The 22,701-nt window shown below is 40.2% G+C and overlaps 1 protein-coding gene across 4 annotated transcripts in view; it reads left to right on the plus strand.

The window, feature by feature from the left end:
- Positions 1 to 16,723, plus strand: part of clip1b (CAP-GLY domain containing linker protein 1b) — a 47,134-nt gene extending 30,411 nt beyond the window's left edge. For 3 of the 4 annotated variants that reach the window (XM_084046587.1, XM_084046586.1, XM_084046588.1), the window contains exons 16-23: positions 2,497 to 2,603; positions 7,073 to 7,118; positions 7,791 to 7,834; positions 8,471 to 8,555; positions 8,993 to 9,158; positions 10,203 to 10,255; positions 11,109 to 11,221; positions 12,614 to 16,723. In XM_084046587.1, coding sequence (XP_083902713.1) covers positions 2,497 to 2,603; positions 7,073 to 7,118; positions 7,791 to 7,834; positions 8,471 to 8,555; positions 8,993 to 9,158; positions 10,203 to 10,255; positions 11,109 to 11,221; positions 12,614 to 12,848 — 849 coding nt within the window. In that variant the 3' untranslated portion in view covers positions 12,849 to 16,723. The remainder of the gene's footprint in view (positions 1 to 2,496; positions 2,604 to 7,072; positions 7,119 to 7,790; positions 7,835 to 8,470; positions 8,556 to 8,992; positions 9,159 to 10,202; positions 10,256 to 11,108; positions 11,222 to 12,613) is intronic. The other variant, XM_084046589.1, reaches the window with a different exon arrangement.
- Positions 16,724 to 22,701: the final 5,978 nt, after the last annotated feature.

Raw genomic sequence — 22,701 nt, forward strand, 5'->3', positions numbered from 1 at the left:
CTATGTTGCACTGCAAGTGGCTGAGGGGGAATGGTATTTCATACTCTTTATGTATGTGGGGGTACATAGGGAAATTGACAAATAAAGTCATTCTGATTCTTTGGAGACAAATATGTAAATACAGAGAGGTAGTTAGTGTTGGGCTTTCTTTTTATTAGAATCTATTCTGGTTGTATTTTAGAATCTAATCTGGTTGTATTGTTGATTTGTGAAATGATGGCTGATATGTTAATCCATTTGTTTCTGTGGATGTTGCTATTAGCCAGGGATTAAGCTCTGTAGCATGTGTCTGTCATCCACACGGGGCTCATCCCGGTGTCCTAAACACAAACAATGTCACCGAATGTCACTGGTGGCATCCTTATTTACAACTGTGTCGCTCGCCGTAAAAGGAAATAGACGATCTACAAGCTCACAACATGTCACTGTAGATTGGGATATTTTTATCATGTAATGATTTTCCCAATAAAATGTGTGTGGGGCTGCATAGACTACTTTTGGCTGAGGTGTTATAGACTGTAACCTTGACCAAAAATAGCCATACAAAAACAGCAGAAACACTCCATCCATCATTGTGCATGTATGTTAATGTTTTATTGCAAACTCTAGTTTAATGATCATGTATGTAGGTCAACTTGATGTTTAGTATGTTCATGTGACATAGATGACTGTCCTTTCCACACATAGGATGCTGTGTAAGTTGATTCAATTTACATGTTAAGGACCCACTATGAATACAAAGCTTATTGTTGCTGACAGTGGAATGTAAAGTTAACTAGGTTTGCATGAGTGAAACATATAAACCCCTATGTATAGATGTTAGTTGGAGATTTACCCAGACCAGTCTGACAATGCAACTGAACACGGAGAAGGACTCCTAGAAACAATGCATAACTCCCTTAATGCTGTGTTAGTTAATGAACAATGCAAATTCAACTCTAATTTGGATTGTGGTGCATGTGGATTTTTTTTTAACCCCTTACCAGCTACAAAGAAGGCGATGATTTGAAATTAATTATTGTTCCTGGTTGGCTCTATGTTAGAGCTGGTGAGATCATAGATCTTCATGTGTCTATGAAACAGTCGGCAGTTAGAACAGTCAGAAGATATGACAACAAGAATTCTAACAGCCATAAAACGGTGGTATCCGTCGTTTGCGTTTGAGAAGAGAGCGCCATGACACGTGAAGACTTTTATGACTCAGCTGCTTGCAATATTAACCACGTTATTCCTCTGTACACTGGGCTAAATACATGGGATGTCATCTGATCAGGAGAGAGTACCCATTTATCAGCTTCAATTTTATAGTGTAACTTCCAGTTCCAATTTTGTCTGCTAATTTCTTTGTGTCATCACTTCCAAATTCACTTGTTTATCCTGTATCTAAATATAAGATTGGTATCCCGACCTGGAAATCAAATTTCTGTTTACTAAAGAGTTGGAGAGACAGGGTGACTCCAGTTACTGAACAAACATAACCTAACACAAGGAAAATCACTTACCCTAGCTTTAACTCTCAGAGTGTAAAAGTGGAGAGGTAGATTGAATACACATCTCACGATGAATTTTCTGCACTGCTGTTCCAGAATCTGTTTGGAAAATTGTTAATTAAACCCTATATGGTTGACCGGAGTCCCTCAGGGCTCTCTTTTCCGTTTTCGCTCTACATTAAATGTCATTAACCCATTAAGACCTGAGGCCGATTCTACATGTCTCCTAAATCTCAACAGTATTCTGAAAAACATACGTTTCTATATCAGTGGTGCTCAATCTTTTTCATGTCATGGACCACCGAAATTATATGTATTTGTCCGCGGACCCCCATCAAAATATTTTGTTCCAGGGACCCCCCCACCAGAAGCAAAGATTTGAGTTAAAAATGTTCGCTTTAAAATATATATATATTCAAAGATTTGCACACATTTTCACAATTTTTCAATTCAATTGCAGATCTACAAGCTCTATGAGCTTGTATATCTGCTATTTTTGAATAGCCCAAAGTGTAAAATAATGCTTTTTAGCTCAAATCTAAAATGTTTTCCCCAGAATTCAGATGCTGAGATTTAAGTGGTTAAACCCATAGTTGACAGTATTCTTATGTTATTATTGTTGTTGTTCTTATGCCGAAACAATGCGTTGTGAGCTTGTAGATATTAGCTATTTTTAGCAAATGTTCCCCCCAGAAATGAGATGCTAGGGTTCAAGTGCTTAAGATGGCAATATGATATTGATTATTTGTGGTGATTAAAGGACAAAATCATTATTATTAAAAATGAGATATTTTGTAACAGCATATTAGGGCGGTAAACAAATAGATTATAAACTACAGTGTGTTAATGTAAGGGATATCAATCCATCTACATGAGTCCAAATACAGTGATGGTTCAGGTTAATGCCGTGTGAAGAGATATGTTTATCCTCCAGGAAATTCTCTTGTTTTGTTTTTATTTGTTTGTAACATTTTGTGATGTATCTTTCATCTGTGTACTTCTGCAGCTTGACGTTCTGAAGCAACAGAACTCCAAATACCAGGAGGAGCTCAGTCTCTCTCAAGAACACAACCGTTCAGAAAACCAGCGCATTGGAATTCTCTGCAAGGAAATGTAAGTTACAGTCACCAATATTTAAGTTATAATGACAAAAAGTGTTGGTTTTGTTCTTGTTTTTGTGTTTTGAATTAGTGAGACATAATGTGAGGGATGTGAGTGTTGGACAAATGATCTTTTCTGGCTTTAATTCTGTGAAAACAGACTGGTTGGTAATATTGCTTTCTTCAATAGTGTGTTCAATTGTTTACAAAGTTATTCCTGTATTAAAATTGCCTTGAGGGTGGGCGGGCGGACCGACGGTGAACTGGCGGTGGACGCCACAAACGTAACATCTGGACTTGTGAGGCGCACCGTTGCTCCGATCCGCACCAAACTTGGCACAAACACTATTCAGGGGTCTGCCATGAGAATAGCCACACCAGGGAACATGTCTTAGGAGGTTTTTGACCATTAATGTGGAGATCACGTCATTCTAATCAATGATGGAAAAAACAAATATCTCCAAAGTTGGAGTTAGGTGGTTTGACCGACAGTCAGAGGATCCAATGGAGTTAGGAGGTTTAGTCAGAAGCGCTTCATACTCATCATTCAATATTTGTAAAACCCACTCACAGACGTGTGTTCGCACTGATTTATAAAAAAATTAAAAAAAAGCAGAAAACTGGAGATAACTGGTTTCTGCCCGACAGCGACCATATGTTTAATATAGTACAAAAAAACTAAATACCTGTGAGGATGTGATATTATTACGTTGTATACGTAATTAAGAGCAAAACCAAAAAAAGCAATAAACATTCATTGCTTATTAGCTCACTGGTTGCCATAACATTTATCATAGCAACGGATTCATTCTTCACGAGCTACGTCTTGCTCATTAATGTTTGATCTGTCAGATGGCTGGCAGAAACTACCCAGGTGCCTTATTATGGTGGAAGAAAAAGAAGAAAACCTGCACACTCATATGCTCCAGTGTAATTCATTCAACGACGTTTCGAGCCAAAGCTCTTCGTAAGGTCAAACTCGGTTTGACCTGACGTGCCATCATGTAAGCTGGTGTTTACGATACACAGACAGAACATCAACATATTGTTGCTGCCGGGCAGCATTTTCACTTTTTATGATTTTTGGGAAATGAATGACCTACATCGTCAAACTACAGTGTCACACGAAAGTAGCAGAAATAGCTGAACTACAATGCGATTTATTTGAATTCCGAAAAGTTTGGCACATAAGATTTTACAGCAACGATTCCAACAGCAACGATTTTAGTAGTAAACATTTCATACCTCTCTTTGAAAAACACATTAAGACATTAAGGCTAAAAGGATAAAAACAAAGTCCGGGGGACTTGTTTCCATTGTGGTCCTATGGGACAGATAGATAGATAGATACCTTTTATTGATCAGTCACCCAGCACAGCAATTAAGAGTTACAGGTAAAGAGTAAGGAAAGAAAGTAGGGTCGTGTACAGCAATACAAGCCAAGAAAAAGAAAAGAAGAAGCGCCGACCCCATGGAACCCCCTCAAGGACTCCTGGGGGTCCCCAGACCCCACTTTGAGAACCACTGGCCTATGTGTATACTTTGTTGTGAGCTGGTGTCGCACACTGAAAATAGCTAATCTACAAACTCACAACGTGTCACCTTGAAGATCAGTTATTTTCACTGTTTTTTTTTGTACATTTTTTTGGACTATGCCTATAAATAGGGACACCGGGTTGAAAGAGGTTAACGGGGCTGTAGAGTCACAGCTTGGTTCTATTTTTCCTCCTTCTGTCTGACAATGTGTTCTTCTTCTTTTCTGAGGCGCGTCTTTCCTCAGCCTCCCGGGAAGCTTATGTAATGCCTCAGCTTTTCATAGAACCGCCTGGCTCCGACACTGCCACTCCTCTCATTGTGACCTCACTGCGTGTGTGTGCGCGCATGCGTGAGTGTGTGCGTGTGTGTGCGTGTGTGTGTGTGTGTTACCATACTTGCGAGGAACAAACGTCCCCACAAGTATAGTAGAATTTGAGAAATAGACATTGTGAGGATCATTTTGGGAGTTAGGGGAGGTAGGTTCACAATTAGAAAAAGATTCAGGTTAGCATTAGGCATTTAGAGGTTAGGTTTAGAGGTTAGAGTTAGAGATATGCCTCAGTTACACGTTGTGATCTTGTAGATTGGCTATTCTTTGGCTTTAGGCATACCGTAAAACATTGCAAAAATTGCACAAAATTGTAAAAATGGCATTCATAAAACCACTCTTAATGTCCTCACAAGTATAGTCATACAAACGTGTGTGTGTGTGTGTGTGTGCGCGTGTGTGCGCGCGCCATGTGCTGAGTGTAGGCTTTCTACATCTGAGAGAACAGCTGTAAACACTGCTGTGCTGTTAGCTCTCTGTGCTTCCATCCTCATTAGATATGGGATTAGCCATTTTGTGCATTTTCTTTTAATCCATTTACCAAGATTTATAATCCAGCATGCTTAACGCCCCAAATCACTGTGTTTTCACTGTCATCTTCTTCAACGTTTCTACTATGCTCTTGTTTTCAAATAAAGGACAATAGTTTTCAGTATAAAGCAGAACATAAGATACTACTTAAGATATTAAAATATATATACATTTTTGGCCGGCGTACCCCAGGGGTCTATTTTTGGTTCCCCTCCTTTTTACCCCCCTCTACACCAAATCTCTTCGCCAAAAATACCTGCTATCTTGTAGATCTGCTGTTTTCGCCGAATAGTTTGCCTATTATGACATGCCCCGAATAGGGATGCTAGGGTTCATGTGTTCTTGATAATGAAACCCTACACTTCGTTGTCTGACAAATTGCGAAAATAGCCGTTCTACAAGCTCATTGCGAGCTTGCCGATCTGCTATTTGCACTCATTTCTGAAAATTAGGGAAGAATTTGACATTTTTGGAAAATGGTTTAGTAAATACCTACATGCCCAAAGTAGGGACACCAGTTTGAAAGGGGTTAACCAGCCTCTTGACTTTCCTTATTTTGCAAACTGCTGGTGAGAATGCTGTGCCAGAAGCATGGTGAATGTGATTATACTGGAGGCCACTGCATCCAGCCAGATGGGGCTCTGACAAGACCATTTGTCACATAGCTTCAGAGCTCCACGCAGTTTGACCTCCACAGCCATCATAATCTTGCCCGTAACGAAACGCAACTGGAATGATTTCCTCCCGAAACCAGAAATATCTCAGCAACAACTTGTCTTAAATGTCTAAATAACTTGAATAGATTAAAACACGTTTATTGTCTCTTTATTTCATAGATTACATTCTGTGCAGAAACAAAGGAGGTGTACTGCACGTGCTACAGTAGTTATTTTCCTTGGGGTTTTTTTCCCCTTTTTTTAACCGCAATTTTGTCATCACTGGGGATTATTTTCGTGGCCCTCAGAATATATAGATTTACAATTAGGAAAAGAGTTTAGAAGTGTGTGTGTGTGTGTGTGTGTGTGTGTGTGTGTGTGTGTGTGTGTGTGTGTGTGAGCGCGTTCACGTTCATCAGATGCATACTGTACAGCCAGCATCCTGCAGCAGTAAAAGAGTTACATTGAGAAAGTACCACTGTACTCTCTTGGCATGCAGCATCAATGAACAATTATAAGCTGAGCCACATAGTTGTGAACTGCATTTTGTTTCAACAACAACCTTCAATAACCTTCTGGCTGCATCCAGCACCATCGTGATTCTTTCAGACATCCCTTGTATTTCAAGAGCACAATTAATGCCCCTTGCAATGAATGCTAGAAATAGTTTTTTTTGTCCATGCAGATATTTCAGCTATATTATCTTTTTCCTCTTGTGGTTCCTGCTGTACTGCCACACTTTCATTGTTCCCCTCCAATCTCTTTACTGCTTCAGCACAGGGCACCTCCTTTTTTTTTTCATCTAATCCTGTTCAACTTCCCCTCCTTAAGTCTCTGACCCTGGATACTGTACCGATTCTGCCTTATGTTTTCCACCACAATGTAAACATTTATGGGTTCTTAACAGCCCGCCTTCCTCTACATACAGAAGCAACACATGTCAATACTGTTAACACAATAGCACCTGAGTGGTGTTCTTTCAAAGGGCCTAACCCTAACATATACAGTACATTCCAAATAGTCTCTCTGGATGCAGGGACTGAACCCAGACTTCCCAGTCTCAGGGTGGACACTCTAACCACAAAACCACTGAGCTGATATAAATACAACTAAATAAAACTGCCATCTGCCATTTTCAAAAACAAATGTGCCTATATGGGAAGTTGTGTCATGATCCAAGGAATACTTGAATTGTAACGACCTACGGTTCAAGAGTTATAGGCCAAAACGTGAAGCAGCCTGTTATAGCGCGACCATGAAACCGATTTGAAAGGTTTGGGGCAGAGAGGTTCTTCCTTGGTACCAGAGATTAGTTGTTTACAGACACACGGATGGACAGACGGATAGGCGCAAAAACATTTCATCATGATGTGTGAACATTGAACGTACTGCAGTGTTAATGCCACTAATCCTCTCACTCTCTTTTCCCAGTGAGGAGCTAAAACTGGCTTCCCAGAAGTTTCAGCACCTCGAGGAGGTACAGAATAAGTTCACACACAAATATTACATTGAGCTTAAAATCCTCCTAGCCTCTTCTAGATCTTGGTTTGTTGGCCAAGAATCAATTATTTGATGTTGTTTCCATCATGCCGATTGGTTATGATGAAAAAAAATATTGTCACTCAATGGTGAGCTTCACATAATGTTACCACTCTGTGCAGCTGTCAAGTACAGATTTATATATTACAGTGTAAAGCATTTAAACACATCACCCTTTTGACATGGTAACACCGACACTTCAGGTAGAATTGCACAAATGTTCTTTTCAGATAATCCACGACTTATCATTAAACATATCATTAATGAAATTGTGATACAAGGCAGTACACAGAAACATTTATTTAACTCTGAGAGTGTATAAATGGACCCTTGGGTACTTTTGTACTTATAAATGGATAAATAATAATAATTATTCATTTATTCAGCAGAAACCAGGACAACACAAACAACTGTCACATTCTGCTATATAATGTAATGCTGCTGAAAGAAGTGACAAAGGTTTTGTCATAACCAATCAGCATGATAGAAACAGCTATGTAGATATAAATAAATGGATGTTTATTATAAGGATTACAGTAGGCTTGGTACTTTGACTGAACTTGAGTGTGAGACAGACAGCTGTAACTGCCTCTATGTTTGTGTGTCTTAGAACCACGGAGAGCGCAAGAGTCAACAGCTAGACATGATAGACAGGTAAGAGTGTGTAGCCTGCCAAACTGAACAAACTTTGCCTGTTCTGGTGTTGTATGCATTGGGCTTTAGGCTACAGCAGTGGATCTCAGTGTTGAAGACCCCCATCTGAAAACATTTGGTGCCAGGGACCCCCAGAAGAGAAGATTTGTGTTAAAGAAAATTCACATTTGTTCAATATTTTTCAAAAATAGCAGATCGACAAGCTCACAACGTGTCGCATCGCAACGCGTTGTGAGCTTGTAGATCTGTGAGCTTGTAGATCTGTCGAAGTAAATAAAATAGGGGTTTAAGTGGCTAAACTGATTGTGATGCTGTATTAACTAATCTAGCTGGGGGACCCCCTGGAACCCCTTCAAGGACCCCTGGGTGGCCCCGGAACCCACTTTGAGAACCACTGCTTTACAGAATGCTTTCAAACTGTTGCTAGTTCTCTCTCTCTCTCTCTCTCTCTCTCTCTCTCTCTCTCTCTCTCTCTCTCTCTCTCTCTCTCTCTCTCTCCTCTCTCCTCTCTCCTCTCTCCTCTCTCCTCTCTCCTCTCTCTCTGTCAATTTCAGTGTCTCATCCTCACATACAGTAGACACACACTCACAGCACACTGCTTATATTGACGATTATGTCTCTAACACATTTTTACAGGGAAACCATTTCTAACCAGAAAACAGAATCCACTGGAGCCTTAATATCAGAGAAGGACCAGGAACTGGATACTCTCAGGAATGAGGTACACACACACACACACACACACACACACACACACACACACACACACACACACACACACACACACACACACACACACACACACACACACACACACACACACACACACACAGCTGTACTAAATGCTTGCATTGTGCATTGTAGAAGTTACCCGCCTTACTGTATATTCTTCTTCGTATGACAAATGGCAATAATAGCCGATCTACTTCGCAAGCTTCGCAATGCGACGTTTTGTGTGCTTGTACATGGACAATTTTTGCTATTTAAAACAATATTCGTTAAACATTTGAGGAAACTATATCTTTTGTAACCTTTTGGAAATGTTCCCAAAATAGCCAGGGTTAATGCGGTTAATTCAGTCATGCGATCTCTCAGGAGCAACAAGTCAAACAGTCTTGTTTCATGATTCATGCTGAGAAGGCTAACCGTTTCGCGCAGATCGCAGTGCTGCGGGGTGAGAACGCCATGGCCAAGACCCTGCAGACGGCCGTGGAAACCCTGGAGCGCGACAAGGCCCAGCTGCAGATCCGTGTCCACAGTCTGGAGCAAAGGCTTATGGGTAGACAGGCCTCAGAAGGAGGAGACAGTGGAGTTCCGTCCTCAGGTGAGCTACCGTCCTTCCTCACACCTCCCCTTAAGCCAAATTACAATACCCCAAATCTCTGCTCACTCGCTCACTCACACTCCTGTCCTCCAGCTTAACCCGGAAATAGTTTTGTCCCAATTTGTCATTTGCTTTTTGGAGGAGCCGAGTGGCGGAGCCAAGTGGGCTCTCCAAGCCACTTGGAGCGGCTTTCACCGAGTGTACATAAAGTGTAGGCTCCACAGAGTTTCATGTCTCCTCGCGGAAGACTTCTGCATCACGTGTACACGTTGATGTATACATAGCCCTCCTCCATATGTGGCCACACAAACACTGCTTGAATCCTGAGACCATGCCAAAAACACCGGCAGGTCAGGATTCCATTCATAAATGCAAGTTTGCTTATCCTGGCGCTTCATTCACTATTTCAGGAATAAATGGCTTTGCACACCAACAATGTTAACTATAAAGATACCGATGTGGCCATCCACATTGATGAATTGTCTATTCTTCTATTCTGTATCTGTACTATTCTGCATATTAATTATTCTATGCATGCATATTTACACTTTTTTTCTGTTTTATTTAACCATTATATGTACACTATATATGGAAAATAAGGTGTTTTTGTATGAAAGCCCAAATACCATTTATGTTATGATATAAGAGTGTCTTATATCATAACATAAATATATGTCTGACATTTATAACAAATCAAACCGTGTGGAAATTGGTTGTGATTTCAGCGAGTGAGTCATCCTGCTTCCATAGACATACATGGGGAAAACAGCTTCTTGACTAAATCACCCACAAAATGACTTTTTCTTTCAATTACTCCCCTGTGAAGTCTTGACGGTGAATGGATAATCCAAAAACATAGAGAATACCTGATGATATATTTCATGTAAATAATACATCATTAAATTGAACTGTAGTAATAGGAAAGGCCAGAGGCTTTTAACACTACTGGACTTAACATCGGAGTAGCACTACAAATGTGCAGAATAAGGAGGTTTACTGAAGTGCATGTAAAGGCACTGAGTGTCAGTGTGTGTTTCTATCCAGGTGATGCAGCTCTGGATCAGCTGAGAGAAGAAAAGGAGTTTGCTGAGGGACAGGTATGAATATGACACAAGTCTCCTTCAAATTCACGACTTCTGAGGTTCACTGATCGTTTGATACTTTTATTGTGTTCTGTGTCATGTGTCCTGGCTGCCTTTTTCTGCCTTGTTGTCCTCTGAATAAAGAAAATTATCAAAACATTTTTTAATCATGTTGGGAACCACATGGGAGCAGCTTGTCGATATTGGACTTCATATGGCCAGCCTGTGATGTCAGGCGACTGTGACAGATGATCATGATGTTTGCCTCCAAATTAAGGCAGGATTTCAGCCTGGTCAGAGCTTCCATTGTGGCAGTGCGCACAAGAAATTTGGCACTGATGAGTCCAGTGGTTTGCGAGATTAGCTCAGGATGCAGTAACAGACAGACATACACACGGATACACAGACTCTGCAGACTCCAGAGCCACGACGTAAAAAGCTTTGTTGATGTCTATGTTTATGTACAATATCGTCTCTGTCGATATGGAAACCTAATATGTCCAAAACTGTTACTTTTCAGGATTCAAATAAAAAAATAGTACAAGTAGCAGATCTACAAGTTTTGAGCTTGTGGATCTGCTACTTTTGATACTTGTGTGACACTGTAGATCAAGAAAAGCACTAATTTACGAAAACACACAAAAAGTTAAAATATGGAGATAATAGGTTTCTGCCCGACAGCAACGAAATACTGTATGGTCAAGCTGTGAATAGACAATAAAAATGTGTTCCATAAATACAGTACGTTGCTCAATGTCGCACTTGAATATATTCTGTGTTCCTCTCTATAATTTAAGCCACTGCATCCTCAGCTGTGTCATTTAAACCTCCATAACAGGGTCTGATTGTGTCTGTGTGGTTGTCTCAGATCAACTTCCTGAACAGTGTGATCGTGGACCTCCAGCGGAAGAACGAGGAACTCAAGGTCAAGCTGAAGAAGATGGCTCTCGCTGAGTTCAACGGCAATGACGGCACAGATGGGTAAGATGTGCACACACATACACACGTTTAAACCACTTTCAACCTGGCAAATAATTGGCGAATAATTTCATATATTTCTTCTTCTACAATCTCACAATGCGCCGGTGCGTATGTGGCATAGGGAAGTCTGACAACAGATCCCCTCAAAGTTTAGAGGAGGGTGTCCTATATTTTTTGTTTTTTTTCCGATGCCCAAAAACACAAAAGGAGAGGGATGCTGCTGGCTGGCTCCAGTCAGAGAACAATCAATAACCAAATCATCCAAAAGAGGAGCGCAGTCCCACAAGGCTTGGCACACAAACACAACACAACAGAACACACACTGCAGTGTGTACATGTTAAAACCAAACAACAATCTCCGCCTACCTCACTTTGTTCCTGTCACATTGCCACTGAAAACCATGACTGTGGAGAGACAAGCATGCAAGCAGCACACACACACACGCACACACACGCACGCGCGCGCACACACACACACACACACACACACACACACACACACACACACACACACACACACACACACTCAGTGACGTCCGTGACTCGCAGATGTTCCTCTGAAATCTCTCTCACTGAAATGGTTGAAAGTGACTGACATGCCAGTGTCTGTCATGGTGGGCGAAAGATTGACAGGCGTAGCAACTGTTACTAACAGGGGCGGGACTTAGTGAAGGGCAAATTCCTAAGTAAATGGTGCATTTATATAGCGCTTTTATCCAAAGCGCTTTACATAGATTGTGCATTTACATTCACCCATTCACACACACATTCACACACCGATGGAGGAGGAAACCATGCAAGGCACCAACCTGCTCATCAGGAGCAACTAGGGGTTCAGCGTCTTGCTCAAGGACACTTCGACACTAACTCTGGGGGAGCCCGGGATCGAACTGGGAACCTCGCGATTTCCCATCCAGCCACTCTACCCCTGAGCCACGCCCCTCCCCTAAGTCCCCTTGTAGTCCCTTATTACATTGTTTCTCAACGTCAGGTTCGAGGACCACCGAAAGGTCCAAATGGAGGCTTAATTAGCATGTAGAAAGGCTGTTTTAAAAAATATATATATTTTAAAAATAATTTGTAATTTGCCAAAGTGTGTTCCAGGTACCCTCAAGGTTCCTTGAGGGGTTCCAAATGGCCCCTTACAGGTGTGTAACTCTAAGAGTGTATAAATGGAACCAAATGGACTCATAAGGGTCAATTTGGTTCCATTTGAACACTCTCAGAGTTATGTGGGTCCTTGAAATTAAAAGGTTTGAGAACCACTGTGCTACGCTAAATGGAACAATTTCTTTCCAATATGGCTGCTGTGCATACAGCCTACTAGGTATGCTTTGAAGCTGTGCTCTTTCATTCCCACTAAACCCATCTCTCTCCTCTCCTCTCCTCTAGTCTGGAGGAAGGAGCGTCGAAGCGAGAGAAGAAGGCTCCGCCGCGTCTGTTCTGTGACATCTGTGACTGCTTCGACCTCCACGACACCGAGGACTGTCCCACCCAGGCCCAGAGCCCCGACTCCGTCCCGCACTCCACTCACCACGGCAACGCGGCGGACGAGAGGCCCTACTGCGACATCTGCGAGGCCTTCGGACACGCCACGGAGACGTGCAACGATGATCAAACCTTCTAGAGCTTTTAACCTGCTATCCCCTACCCTTAAATACTGATTTAACCCACTATCCCTTACCCTTAAATAGCGATTTAACCCACTATCCCCTACCTACCCTTAAACAGTGATTTAACTATCTCTAACCCTTAACCACTTAAACCCTCTAGTCTTAGAAAAACAGACTTCAGTTACAACTGTTCAATTTTTTCCGTCCACACCAAATCTCTTTGCCAAAAATAGCCGATCCGCAAGTTCAAAACACGTCGCTTTAACGCGTCGCAAAGCGACGTGTTTTGAACTTGCGGATCGGCTATTTTTGGCAAATGTTCCGCCCAGAATAGGAGTGCTGGGGTTCAAGTGGTTAATAACATCTCTTTTCCTCTTTTAACCCATTCCTTTTTTCTTCTCCTCCTAATTATAATTCTGACATTAGGTCCTGCAGAGCCAAACAACAGATTTTTCCATATATATTTTTTTATCTTGTATTTATATATATATATATATATAGTATATAACTGTTGCGAGGTGTTTTGAATTCTTCACTCCACAAAAAGACTTAAACTTTTAACATAAGCTAAAATGATCCGAGTACAATGCATAATGCTTATCCAAATATGCTGCTGTAGTGCAATATTAATGTGTGGAAGAAATAAGCGACACATCCTCTGCACTTGCCGTTTTATGCTTAATTTATAATGTCGTGCGGCGGTGTCAAAAAATAGCCGATCTACGAGCTGATCTGGGGCTATTTTGGGCGCGCGGCTCTAGCGCGCAACAAAGTATAATTCGGGCTTTCGTTTTTTAACGTGTGATCTTTTTGCATTGTATCGTGTTTTTAAAATGCCGCAGTGGGCTGACGTTTGACCTCAGTTCCTATTGTGTTTTATGTGTTGATATTAGAAGAAAAAAAACAGGGAAATAAGTCGAGGATGCACAGGAACAAATGAAAGGAACGTTGTAGCGATAGACTGCCTCTGCCTTGCTACTAGCTTCCTGTCATCCTTCTCACATTCCATTGTCTTTGAGGCTAAAATCTAATCCTAGAATATGACTGCCATTTTCAAATGTAATCGGGCAACAACGGTGGCCTTTTTCAGTGTATTAACTTAGCTATTAACCCATGGAAAGCTATTTTAAAGCCGCAATTTGGAACTTATTTTAATGCTAAATGACATTTTAACCAACCTGTATGGAAGCATATGTTAAAGCTGCAATCCATAACTTTGTGTGTGTGGAACGCAATTGTATTGTAGAGCATGTTAATACAATATGACAAACTTTTATTGAGACACTTAGATCCTGTGGTCCAGTAGGGCCACTACTGGTTGACAGGAGGTATTGCATGAAACTCAAAATGTAATATCTTGCCCTCCCAAACAGGCTTTCTGTCTTATAGCTAAGCAGTAGACATTTTGGCGCTCGGGTAGGACATGAAAGTTATGGATTGCGTCTTATACATCATTGCTGTCGTTCAGAAACCTTTTATCTCCATAATTTAAACTTTATATGTATTGTTTCGTAATATAATGCCCTACTTTAACATTTAAGAGTGTCGCACAAAAGTAGTGAAAATATATTTCCACTGTTTTTAAAACGTTTTTAAAATGACAAACAAGCAACGGTTTTGGACATATATAAGGTTTCCACCCAGTGGTTGGAGGTGGTCTCCCTACGGCATTTAGACCCTGGAGCAGTGGTGGATAGTACATTTACTGTACTCAAATACTGTACTCTAAGTACAATTTTGAGGTATACTTTACTAAAGTATTTACAATTTTCAATAATTTTGCCTCTACGCCACTACATCTCAGAGGCAAATATTGTACTTGTTGCTCCACTACAATTATTTGAAAACTCTAGTTACTTTGTAGATTTGAATTATTATTACAAAACATACATTAACCTCTTCAGCCCTATATATACTTTGGCTATTTTCAAAGGATTTTTATACATTTGAAAACTTGTGAAATAGAACCTTTTACATAATGATGAGTACTTTTACTTTTGGTACTTTAAGTACATTTTGATGCCAATACATTTGTACTTTTACTCAAGTACATTTTTAATTCCAAACTTGTACTTGTAACAGACTATTTATACAATAGGGTATTGTTACTTTTACTTAAGTACAAAATGTGAGTAGTACTTCCATCACTGCCCTGGTGTGTGGTAGGCCACCTACTGGTTGACAAATAGTACTGCCTGAAGCTCACATGCACAATATCTCCCCGTGGCCAAGTGGGGATTGCCTCTTGGATGAGAGGTAGAAACTTGAAAGACGTTGGATATCTCACATAAAAGTGACAGATTGCAGTTTTAAGTATGTAGTAGTATTCTATAGTCCTTAATGAATAATCTATTACTTGATGTAATTACAGTGGTCCAGTGACTCAATGTAAGCACAAACAATTCCATTTGAACATTTGGCGCTGACATTGCGGCGTCAGTACGTTATGCATTAGGAAGCATGTTTCGTTTTTTTCTACTTACGTTTTTACTGAGATGGACTTTTGAAAGGAAGGGAAGGGAGTGTCGTCTCCGGGGGGTGGGGACATTACTTTTCTGCATGTAGCCTAGCAGATGGATGCTCAGATGGCTCAGCAGGGAGCTGTCGTAGGGGTTAAGTGTCTTTGCTCGGGGCGCTTCATTGGCGAGTCGAGGGTCGAACCAGTGACCTTCTGATTACCAGATTGGCTTCTCTACCCACTCGGCTACAGCCGCTAAAAATAACAGGCAGAGGAGAGAGGTTCCATCTAGCAGGGTGCAAATAATTTAGGTCAACGAGAGCGTGTGTGCTTCAGAGACAAGTGTCTCAATCACTACACAGTCAACAGCTGCAGAACAATCCTCATTAAGTCATAATGCTGTATTCTTGTGTAATCATAGCACTCTTCCTACTGATTACACATACACTACAAATCCAATTGTTACAGAGGATTTGATTTAGATTGTGTTATTTCATGAGAGGCATCTAGAGCAGGCTAGTGTGAGAACAAAATCCAGGGTTCAAATGAATTAAGGCTCCCGCCCAATGCCTATGTGCCGAAGTGTCCCTGAGCAAGACACTTCACCCCTAACAGCTCCCCCCGAGCACTCATCGTGACCATCTGAGCAGCCCACAGCTGGGTGAAGCTGAAACGGAATTTGCCCCTGGGGATTAACAAAGGTTCCAGAAACTCACTGAGATAAAGACTATAGAGTATTAGTGTTTTCTGTAGTAGTAAAGACTATAGAACATACCCAGACCTCTAGCAACGTGCACTGTTCACTTTAAAGAGTCAATATCAAGAATTCAAGACACATAAATTATATAAACCATTAACAGCTGTTGTGATTTTATAAGGGTCAATGCAGATGACATGTACTGTTCAAATCACTTATAGAGTTCATCCTTCAATAAGTGTACCTGTATAGCGATGTGTATTTGAATCATCCTCTTGTTCTTAAGCACATGTTTAGATCACATTGAATCTTACAATTTAACAACGTATAAAAACGTATCGTTGGCACTCGTCTTTGTAAATATGGATCAGAAATGTCCTGATAGATGTGCACACGGTGTCATGGACCAGAGAAAGATCTTTTCTGTATATGGTATTTTATTTTCTGCCCTATTTACAATGTATAATAATCCACTCCATGGACAAACACACATGTATAGATATTACACATTGTGTAATTTCTACTTTGATGTGTCTATAATTAGCACAGTTGTTTTCTATCTTTACGCTTTCAGGCACTAACTATGAATGGTTTAACATTTTAACAGTAAGTGTTGCAAACCCTTTACAGATGTTGAAGTATTGTATAATGTCCGTTTTCTATGTACTGTTTGTTATACTCCTAATAGTTCAATACAAATGCTATGAAACACTTACATAATTGATGTCTGTTTTTTTATCATATGTTCCTTCTAATATACAAGAGAACACGGTTTAACTAATTCAAACAATGGAGTCTTACCTCCATTTTGTCAGCAGCAACGGCTGTGATGCTGTATATACCACTATTTATCAAAGTGGTATTGGACCAGGGGCCCTTGAGTGGGTTCCAAGGGGTCCCCAGCTAAATGATTGATGGTTATGAACCAAATGGACCCTTGTGACAGTGTACCTCCTCACGGGTCCATTTGGTTCCATTTGCAAGACCTACACCAGTCACTGGAGCAAACTAAACGCTGATTGTTCAAATATGTAGTTATTAAATAATGTTGCAGTTGTTAGATATTATCACAAAACATATTATAATAAAATGAAATATTAGATTGCCGTTATTAAACATATTGTAAATTGTGTTGCTGACAGTTAAATCGTGTGTGTGTGTGTGTGTGTGTGTGTGTGTGAGACTGTGCGTGTGTGCGACCACAGCATTAACCCGTTAATGCTGGGCTATCAGTGGGCTATCACTTCATGCCGCGCTATGAGCTTGTAGATCTGCTATTTTTGAAAAATCTAGAAAATGTGTGCAAATGTTTGAATATATTTTTTTTTACATTTTTAACTCAAATCTTTGCTTCTTGGGGTCCCTGGAACTAAATACTTCCAAACAGACGAGGCGTCGCGCCTGTGGAGCTATGCAGTGCACGTCCTCTCTGTTATCTTTTATTTAATCTGTTATTTCCTGAGAAGTAGTTTCAGGGTTTCTCTGGTTAACACACAGGAAGAACCTTTAAAATAAACACTTCTGCACGTACAGGTTAGTGGCCGGTGGGTATCGGTGTGTTAAATCCGTTCTGTGAATTTAAAGAACTTCACAACCACAGTTTTCTCACTCACGCACACACAAACACTCTCTCTCTCTCTCTCTCTCTCTCTCTCTCTCTCTCTCTCTCTCTCTCTCTCTCTCTCTCTCTCTCTCTCTCTCTCTCAGGGTACAGTATAAGTAGTATCAGACTTCACTAAGCTTAAACAAACGTCCCTTTAAGAACATTTAAAGATATACAAGACAGACAGACTAACTGGACTTAAAGCAACCACCAGAACCTGTGGAGTTGAACCTGTGACAGTACAGTGGAGTGTTGGAATGGCATCAGCTGTAATGTGTGTGTTGTGTCTCAGTGTGTGTCTGTCAATCAGACTGGGCAGTATGCAAGATGCACCCAAGTTGAGCAAAACTCTGAAAAGCCTCTTTTCGCAGTATGTAAGTACTATTACTCGGGTTGACCGGGCCTTTGCAGTCTGGGCTTCTAGGTTTTAGAACGCTGAGGATCTAAGGCTTGCCAAATCAGTGTTATCTTTTAAAGCTGCACTATGTAACCTTTCTCTTCTACCCCGGATTTGAAAGCGGTTCCCTGCGCTAGCGCTGAGATTTTTACCATTGAGCTAATAGAGCATGCCTGCTTGCTCGGGGGATAAATTAAATCTTGACCCATCAGGTCAAACTTTGTGTCAGATCTTGTGTCTAGGTGAGACATGACCTTGGCTTTGACACAATCTAAATGCCTTAATAAAAGAGCAGGGAGACAATATACAAACACCCCAATTGTACAAGTAATATTGTATTAACATACTCTACCATATAGATTGGACACAATTAAATTGTATTTAAAAAAAAGTTTAAATCACCTTTAAATCCATGTTAAGTCCTTTTCTTAGTCTTCTTGCCAGTTTTAGCGTTTTCATTGAGTTTATCTGTTTCTGTGGTATTTAGTTTTATATTATGTTTTATAATTAATATATTTTTCTAAAAATATATTAATTATCATTGTCATGATGTAGGCTATACTGCTGCTATGTTGGAAACACAATTGTGCAGTTAATAAGCCTTCATAAGTCATATTCCATTTGAATTTAATTCATAAATCTAATCAATCATTTCCCCCAGTGACTATATTTTCAGCTGGACCTTTCAAATCCTCCCGTGCTTATACAATATGCAACATAGACAATAACCATGCAATAATATTTAGTTACATTACCTATTTCAAGCATCTTTGATTTGAAATAGATTTGCATACTGTACTAAAATGAATGGAACCCAACCGCTTCTTTCTAACCACGTCATGCTTTGTTAACTGATCAGTAGTAACGTCAAATATACTAGTCATATATTAGTCATAGTTAATAAACTAAACACCAGACCACCAATGTGGACCTTTAATTTTGACCATAACCACAATCTAACTATAATTATAACTAGTATATTCAGCTATTTAGTTTTTAATATAATGTGTTTACAAACAAATCATAGAATTTCTTTTACAGGATCTTCAACCATCAGCACTATATTTTATTTTACTATATCTCCAAGCTTAACCCTAACATTAACCTTTATCCTTCAATCCTAACCAAAATGTCCTCAATTTATGCAATGTTCTATCCTTGTGAGGACATTTGATTCTCACAAAGATAGCACTGCACACACACACACACACACACACACACACACACACACACACACACACACACACACACACACACACACACGCACACGTGCCGCGCGCACACACATTCACACACACACACACAGTTACAAACTGTATCATGCTTGTGTTTGTTGACTTCGCAGAAACTTTCAAACAAAGCCAGAATGTCTGCAGGTACTGTGTTCTCAACTGACCTCCTCAAAGAGACAGATATAGAGGTACACACACACACACACACACACACACACACACACACACACACACACACACACACACACACACACACACACACACACACACACACACACACACACACACGTCACATATTGTATTTACTATACTGTATGTCTTTCTCTGTCAGGTTTGTGTAAAACAGGTCCTAATGGCCAGCATTTTGGAGGTATATGAGAAAATGATTGGCCAGATGTTGAACCAGAGTAAGGGAGAGACCAAGGAGGGCCTGGTCTTTGTGCTGGGAGAAGTCAGAGATCTTCTGAAATGTAAATACCATGACTCCAGTCTGTTAAAGAAACAGATAGCGGATCTACAGACTATAAAGGTAGACAGACACACTTTTGATTGATTGAATACTTTATTAGTCAGAAATGTAAACAGCATGTGGTAGAGTCAGACATTACAGTCTTTGTGGTCCTATCTCCTATGTATTCAATTCATCAACATACTGTAGCATAACAAATTAACACAATAATACATGTCATCAACAATTACAAAAACACTATAAGGAACGGGCGTAGTGACGTCAGAGTTAAGATTCGCTGTTAACTCTGCCTACTTTCGATGCCATCTTGGGGGGTGACTAGATTGACGCGCTGCAACATCAGCCTGTAGTCCTATGCCTCTTGTCTAGCAAGCAGCAATGGTACCCGTGACCAGTGGAGTGTTTGACAGTGTGCATTATCTTCCATCTCTCTTATATCTCTAACTTGTCTGTCGCTCTAATTTAGCGATGGTACGATGGTGCTGCGTTGTCAGATGCAAGTGTTCAGACGTTGGCGTTAAAATTTACACAATTCCAACTTGGAAGCAAAATTACTGGGATCAGATGTCGGAGATATCAAATAATTGTTGCATGGCTTGGGTGTCAGCTGACAAAATAACATAACCTTCAACAACATTCCCAAACACATATAAGCTCTCTACCTGCGCTAAAATGAGCATGACAGCACAATCAAAATATATAATCTGTTGTGTTGATCAGACCGGAGTTTGACTGTTCGTGGTGGAAAATGTTTTACTTAAGTAAAAGTATCAATACTGCAATGTAGAAACACACTGTTACAAGTAAAAGTCCGGTAATCAAAATTTACTTGAGTAAGTACAAAGGTATTGGCATCAAAATATACTTAAAGTACCAAAAGTAAAAATACTCATTATGTAGAATTTCCCATTTCACAAGGTATCATATGTATAAAATGTTTTAAAATCTTTTGAAAATAGCAGATCTACAGCAACTTGTGAGTTTGTAGATTGGCTATTTTCAAATAGCCAAAGTTTAAATAGGGCTGAAGTGGTTAATGTATGTTTTGTTTATAATAATTCAAATCTACAAAGTAACTAGTAACTGTCAATGTTGTTGTGGGCTGGACGTGACCAAACAAGATGGCGACCGGAACTACGTCATTCTGGGCTCGACTTCTCCCTAAATGTTCCGTATAGAGGGTATGCGTGTGACATCATCATCAAACCCGGAAGTTATGCAGGAATGCCTACTTAGTGTCAAAAAAATACTTTCTGGCCTTGACAGCCCATGCATCCAAACAGAAAGGTCATATCTGATTGCATTAAACAACATTAAACAATGTTAAACTCACTTTGCATGTTGCTTTGCCACTCGCTTTGCCACTCGATGTGCAATTCACTTTAGGCATGCGCATACCCTCTATATGTACAAAGGAGAAAAAGATTAAACTGTGGCACCGACAGACTGACACACGCACACACGCACGCACGCACACACACAGACAGACAGACAGACAGACTCAGAGACTGACATACACACTGACAGACAGAGAAATGGACAGACACATGTACAGATAGACAGACAGACAGACAGACACACTGACAGTCACAGGAAGACACACATTGACAAACGGACAGACTAACTGTCTCTCTCTCTCTTTCAGACTAATGATACACAGATCCAGATCAGGGCGCTACGTGAGTTTCCCTGGCTGTATCAACAAGCCGGCTCACAAGCAGCCACAATCCGCCACTCTCCAAACCAGATGAACAGAGCTCTGAAAAACCTTTTTTCTCAGAATGTAAGTACTATTACTACAGTAGCAGTACGATACAATCTATTACTACTGATACAGTGCTACTACTAACTATTACTACTAATATTATTAATGTTGCTACTTCTACGCAGAGCAGATGGGTCTGTGGGGCACTAGGCGAGATGTTGAAAATGGGCTCCCTATTTATTATAATCAGCTTTATTATCACAGCTTTACAGATGTAAATAAAAGAAGAAAGAAAAAAAGGAGGTGAAATTATTTTTTTGCAAGCTCCATCGCTTTTGTTATTTTCATAAAGAAGAGGGGAGGTAACCGAGAAAAAAATATAGCGAATAATCAAACATCCATCCGGTACAGCATGTACATAGGGTTAGGCATAAGGTGCATGAACATAGCAGGAGTTATTGTGCATGATATCCTATCCTATCCTATCCTACTACATAATAATGAAACCTCTGTCAGTCAGTCAGTCACTCATAACCTGTCTGTTCCGCATGGTTCACCTCAGTGGCTTGAGCAATTGATCTTAACTTGCACACGTGCATTGACCATCAGCATATGCACACAACCAAGGCCAACCAAGGCACCTGTTTTTCACTTTCCCAAAATGTAAGCTGTTTATTTATTCAACTTCTTGAAAACCTTGAGTAGAATCCTTTACCCCCGCCCGATCCCTCCTTTCTCTGTAAATATACGACCATATAAACTCTACTGAGTTTTATTCCGATATGTTTTATTGTATTGTATGTATTATATGAATTACTGATGAATTGAGAACAATGGACCACAATGGGAACAAGCCCCCTGGGTCTTTTTGTGTTGTCCTTTTAGCATAACCATTGACTGTACTACAGTACCTATACTTGTTCCTCATGAAATGTTCCTCATCTTACTATTGATTAATTGAATACTTTACCAACAGTTTGCAAAAAAAAGCACAGAGGTAGTTCCATACAAAAGGACTCTAAAAGGATAAACCCAAGAAAGCACTATGGCATGTTTCCATTGGAGTCCTGTGTATTAATTAATCAAAACATTTAAAGACAAACAATAATACACAATAATATGCGAAACCATAATATAAACGAGTAGTAATCAAAAATAAATATATGTATAGTAAACAGTTTGGGGTGGGGGCATTTCTAGTGATAAGCTTAGACATTTTACAGGGGCCAGTTACGAATTGCAGCCACCTGTAAGTGCTCTTTTAGAGCGGTTTTGGAGGAGAGTAAGGAGTAACACTTTTGTTTTA

The sequence above is a fragment of the Gymnoscopelus microlampas genome (genome assembly GCF_963454915.1).
Source record: "Gymnoscopelus microlampas genome assembly, chromosome: 21".
NCBI lineage: Eukaryota > Metazoa > Chordata > Actinopteri > Myctophiformes > Myctophidae > Gymnoscopelus > Gymnoscopelus microlampas.